The 6,000-nt window shown below is 40.8% G+C and overlaps 1 protein-coding gene across 8 annotated transcripts in view; it reads right to left on the bottom strand.

The window, feature by feature from the left end:
• Positions 1 to 3,708, bottom strand: part of IMMT (inner membrane protein, mitochondrial) — a 33,440-nt gene extending 29,732 nt beyond the window's left edge. For 2 of the 8 annotated variants that reach the window (XM_012731508.1, XM_012731507.1), the window contains exon 1: positions 3,553 to 3,705. In XM_012731508.1, the coding sequence (XP_012586962.1) occupies positions 3,553 to 3,597 (45 nt within the window). In that variant the 5' untranslated portion in view covers positions 3,598 to 3,705. Of the gene's footprint in view, positions 1 to 3,552 lie in introns of all 8 variants that reach the window. The other 6 variants (XM_012731505.1, XM_004691601.2, XM_012731510.1 and 3 more) reach the window with 4 other exon arrangements.
• Positions 3,709 to 6,000: the final 2,292 nt, after the last annotated feature.

A 6,000-nucleotide genomic window follows, 5' to 3' on the forward strand; every position in this document is an offset into this window, starting at 1 on the left:
GAAGGTAACAATAAAAATATAAACATCACTTTTATGAAGATTACATTATGAGAAATAATAAATGCTATGTTAGGTAGATTGGTAAGAGCTTCAAAGTAAAAGACGGGGTAAAGGTATGAATAGGGTGTTGCAAGGAAGGAGGGGCATGCTCAGAGGTCACTGTAGACAGGAAGGCCTCTCTGAAGGAAAGATATTTAAAAATTTGTGAATGAAGCCAGGATGTGTGGGAAGGCTTCAGTGCAAAAGCAACAGCAAGTGAAAAGGCTATGAGATTATGTGCTACATATCAGAAGAATAGAAGGAGAGAGAATGAGCTCTACAAAGAATCAGATCATAAAGAATATGGTGGATGTGGTAAAGAGGTCAGATTTTAGGCTGAGTTTTGTGGGATATCGCTGAAGGACAGGACATGACCTGCACACTTTTAAAAAAGGCCTTTATTAACTACAATATGTAGAATTGAGTCTAGGAGTCTTACTATTCTGAGATCAGGGATACATTTAAGAAGATGAGACTGAATGGAATAGAAAGGACTTTGACAAGTAGAACATTTTGGATAAATCTGACAAAATCAAACAATTTAGAAATAAGAGTATAAAGCTCAAAAGAGAAGATCAGAAAGTAAATGAGTATACGAGATAGCTGTACCTCCTAGTAGAATGGCCAAAATCTTCAATACTGACACTAACACATGCTGACAAAGAGGTGGGAAACAAGTGCTCTCAGTCATTGCTGATGGGAATATAAAATGGCTCAGCCACTTTGAAGATAGTTTGGCAATTTCTTACAATTCTAAACCTACCATTACCATCTGATCCAGCAATCACATGCCTACCCAAGGAGTTGAAACTTGTCTACACAGAAACCAGCACACAAACATTCTCAGCAGTTTTATTAATACCTGCTAAAATCTGGAAGCAGCCACGGTTACCTTGAATAAGTAGTGAATGGATAAACAATGATATATCTGGACAACAGAATTATTATTCAACATTAAAAATAAATCAGTTATCAAATCACACAAAAAAAGGAAACTAAGGACATTTTTACTAAGAAGTCAACCCGAAAAGACTACATTCTGTATGACTCCAACTACATGACATTCTGGAAAAGGCACAATCATGGAAAGAGTAAAAAGACAGGTGGTCCAAGGGGTTGGGGTCAGACGGTAATGAGTGAGAAAGCACAGGACTCTGAGGTCAATGAGATACTCTGTATGATACCATAATGATGGATACATGTCATTATACATTTGTCCAAAGCTATAACCAATAGTAAACTCTAATACATAAACTGTGACTTTTGGTCATGAATACAGGTTCATCAATTGAAACAAATGTGCCACTCTGGTAAGGGATGTTGATAATAGGAGAGGTCATGCATATGAGGGGGAAAGGATATGTGTGTTGTGTGTGTGTGTGTGTGTGTGTGTGTGTGTGTACCTTGATCTCAATTTTGCCGTGAACCTAAAACTACTCTGATGGGAAGAGAGTACCTTGGGGGATATATTCTGAGATACAAGGAAGAAGCAGACTCAAAAAAGGAAAAAGGAAAACAGCAGAGAAACTAGGGGTAACATGGGACCCAAGCTACCATGGGAGAAAATCCAAAGAGCCAAGTTTCATAAAACAACAAAAGCAAATGCTATAGAATAATTGAGGCAACAAGCAGGAATAAACCAATAACCTTTAGAAGACATTTTCATGAAGGTAAAAAAAATCTTCATGAGCTGGAAAGGAGTTCACATTTTACTAAAGGGAAATATTTTGAGAAAGGAAATTAAATAAAAAAGCCATTTTGGACTTTCAGAACAGAGGAGACAGATGGATGACAATCGTAATGTAATCTGAAGGCAGAATAAGGAGGTGTATGCCATGAAAATAGGGCTACGAAGACAAACTTCAACAGGCCTGTCCTACAAGGCAACTGCTTACTCTAATCTTTTAGTACTGTTTAGCTACCAAGGTAGCTGGATTCTAAGATGGCCTCTGTGATCTCCATCCCCTCCTGTTGGCAAAGGGATTTTGCAGATATAATTCAGGTTACTAGTCAGTTGCCTTTTTTTTTTTTTTTTTTTACATTTTTTTAAACGACAGGATTACTAGTAAAAGGAAAACGAAAGAGGCACCTGAATACTCACAGGTGTGCAGGAAAATTACTGCTGCCATTTTGTAAAAGGAAATGGTTTGTGAAAAGAAACACCTGCATAGTCAAAGGTGGGGTGAAGAGTACTAATCAGCTGACTTTAAAATTAATCAACAGGAAAGTTACACAGGTGAGCCTGGCCTAATACTATAAATCCTTTAAATCTGGGTGTGGAAATCAGAATCAGGGAATTTAAGAGATTTTGAAGTTAGAGAGACAAGCTAATGGGGGCCTCACGTAGATGTCCGGGAGGCTCTCCCAGAAGCTAGACAAAAGTCAGCAATGAAATAGGAATGTCAAGACTATTGATGCAAGGAGCTGAATTCTGCCAATAAACTGCATACATTTTAAAGGAGATCCTATGTTCCAAATGAGAACCACAGCACAGCCAACACCTTGATTACATCTTTATGTGACAATGAGTAGAGAATGAGTAGAGGCCCAAAACTTTTAGATAATGTTGTTTCAAGCTTCTAAGTCTGTGGTATTATGTAGCAACAGAAAACTAATATAGACCCACTTTCCTATGGAAGAAGCTGTTTCTCTTATCCCGACAACCAATGATTCCAAACTCATGTCTAGAGATTTTGTTATTTCTTGAGTCCCAGCATCTGTTAAGCAATACAACATTTTGCCAAAATATGAATTCCATGAAAATTGCGAGCAATGAAAATAGGCCAGCTTTACTTATAATTTTAGAAAGTTAGTAAGTGTGCAAAGTAAATATAGCTGAGTTTGTAGGTTCCTTGAATGTTTGCAAAAGTTGCCCCAGCACCTGGAGACACAGATGCCCAGGCACAATGGACACAAGGTCATGGCTCTTGTCCTTCCTCGAATACCAGAAATTCTGAGTTTCATAAACAACAATTTTTCACTAACGTTAAGATTAAAAACAGCGCAGAGGTACAAAAAGGCAGTACCACCGGATAATTACAACCCTGACCCATAAAACGCAGACTCTAATAGTCCCAGCAACTCTTTATAAAAATAGATACCACAAGCCAAGACTAAGCAGGTCCCGCTGGGAACTGTAGTTCTCTCCCTTCGACCTTCAACCACTGGCAGCGTGAAACCTATCAAGAGCCCAACCGGCGACCCGGGGGCTAGGAGACACAATTGGTCCTCGACTGGGGCAGCGCTGGATTGATTGGATGACAAGCCAGCCAAGCCCGCCTCCCCGCCTCCGCGCTCCACACCCTGCCCGGGCTCCAGCAATAACCCTCCAGTCATCCCCGACGGCCGGGCTCCCGAATTAACTGCCCGTGGGCCCGCCCGGGACTCGCACTGAGGGCGGCTCTGAAAGACATCTCTGTCCCGGGACCTAGGCACAGCCCAAACCTCCCCATTTTCCGTTGATTGCCCGCCTCAGCTTCTTCACGCGCTCTCTCCTGGCACCCTGGAGCTCACCTGGGCGACGGCGGTCACGCCGGATAACTGACAGACCCGCAGCATCTCCGCCGGGTGGACAGCGCGGTTGGTGTGTGCCGGAGCTGCAAGGACCGCGCAAGCTGGAGAGGGCGTGCGTGCTTGCGTGCGTGCGTGCGTCTGCGCCCGAGCCGCCTCCTCGCTCCGACCGTACCGGAAAAGCAGTCTCCGCCGCTGCGCATGCGTAATCCTTCTCGAGGCTCCCTTCGCTCTCCTGGCGGAAAAGGAGATTTCTTCTTCCGGGTTGCGCTCAGGCTTCTGGTTCATAGTTGCTAACGCTGTTTGCTGGAACCGCGAGGGAGGGAGTTCGTCGGAACTCCGACATCGCTCCACTCAGAAACTGTCTAGTGGGACTCCGGAGAATCAAAGAAGGCATCTCCAATGTCTCTGCAAGCTGGATTTTTCTAGAAAAGGACCGATTTGGCCAAAGTTATGTAAACAATGGAGTTGTTTCGGTTTGCGCGGTTGTTTTATTTTACACCCCTTCATGGAGCTATCGTGATTTCTGGAGATGGGGTGAACGTAACACTCGAGAAAACTTTGGGCGAAACATGTCGTTCACGTGCCTGATAAATATCAGCGCCAAGATAGGAATCCAGATTCCTCGGGCTTCACAATTTCTTTTCTTCCAGGTTACAATACACTGCTTTGTTCAAGTTTTTTATTTTTAGTTCATTTTGTCTGCAGTCTGTGAGATGGGTTGAAGGATAAGGTTGGTACAGAAACACCGAAGTAACCCATCAAGTCAGTGTGATCAATGTATAACAGGATTCTATATTACTAACAACATTAACGGTCGTATCACAGTATCATAAAAGCTAAATAACATGTGCTTGCAAAGTACTGTTGTGTTTGCAAAGTATTTTAAAGTTTCACCTAGGTGATTGTGTGGACAATCTATTAATGTGATGGACAATACTATTAATCCCATTTGACATTTGTCTCAGGTCAGATAGTTATTTATGTTTGTATATGCTCAGTGCTTTTCAGGATATTTTAGTAATTGCATTATTCTCTTTATAATGTGTGTTATACATTTTATCTCCAGCAACCATCAGAGCAACCTGCCACATCTTTAAATTAATTTTAGGAGTTGAATTGCCATTTCCACCCACTGTTTTCATACTGGATGATACCAATGTGACTGATATCACTTGATCTGTGAACCTCGTAGTACCAGTGCCTTCCTCAGCTTCTAGATCTCAAACTCCAAGATGCCCATAGTTTCCTGATCTCTCATCTACTAAGTGTTTATCCTCCACTGTAACTTCTGAAACTGTTTTATTCTAAAATGGACTCTCCTAAAGTAACTCAAAGGTTAAATTACATCACTCCTCTGTTGAAAAATTTTCAGTGACTTCCACGGCCAATTCATAAAGCCTTTGTAAAATAGCTGAGTTCTTTTTCAGCATTTGTGACTGTCTCCTAGCTCAGAGTAGCCATCATAAGCAATAGTAGCAGTCTAAGCTCATCACGTACTTACTGTATAAACCAGAGAAACTGAAGTATGCCTGTCTTAGTTCACAGAGTGTCATCTATTATCCCTAGGAAAGCCTGAGACCCTTTCAGACATCCACAAAATCAAAACTATACTTAATATTAAAAAACTATTTGCCATTTTCACTAATCTCACAATTGTACAGCATAGTTTTTGTAGGTGATAAATCACAAAGATTAAATCCATAAGCCAGCAGTTTAGTAATCCAGACTTTAAAGAGACTTGCAAAAAAGCTAAACAAGGTAATTTCTCACTAACTTACTTTGTTTTGGCATCTTTTTCATAAAGAGCACTTAAATTAACGTAATGGATTTGTGATAGTTGCTTTTAAAATAAACCAGTATGTGGGGTAGGTAGAGTAATGACCCCCCTCCCCAAAGATTTCCCCATATGAGTAAACTACAAATTGAGACAGGAAGACTATCTTGGATTATCTGTGTGGACCCAGTGTAATCACAAATGTCCTCATGAATAGAAGAGGAAGGCAGGAGGGTCAGAATCAGGAGAGTAGCACAAGTCAGTGATACTGTTACCAGCTTTGAAGATGGAAGTGAGCCACAATCCATGGAATGTAGGCAATCTCTGGAAGCAAGGGAACAGATTATCCTAGAAGAACATAAACCGTGGTACCTTGATTTTGGATTTATAAAGTCCATTTTGGACTTCTCTTCCATCAAACTATAAAATAATAAATACGTGTTGTTTTAACCACTAGGTTTGTGGTAATTGTTAGGGCAGCAAGGTTTTTCAATTTTAATTTTCAATAAATACTAATAAAATATAATGCATATCGCCAAAAGCTCTTTTGGGGCTTTTCAATTTTTGAGCATGTAAAGAATTACTAAGACCAAGAAGTACAAGAACCAATGCTTTAAATAAATCCTGCATCTTTTCTAGCTTCCTCTCTTTTCACCCTAGTTCTTGGTATCTTT

This window comes from Condylura cristata, unplaced genomic scaffold (assembly GCF_000260355.1).
Source record: "Condylura cristata isolate star-nosed mole 26May11 unplaced genomic scaffold, ConCri1.0 scaffold00031, whole genome shotgun sequence".
In the NCBI taxonomy this organism is placed as follows: Eukaryota; Metazoa; Chordata; class Mammalia; order Eulipotyphla; family Talpidae; genus Condylura; species Condylura cristata.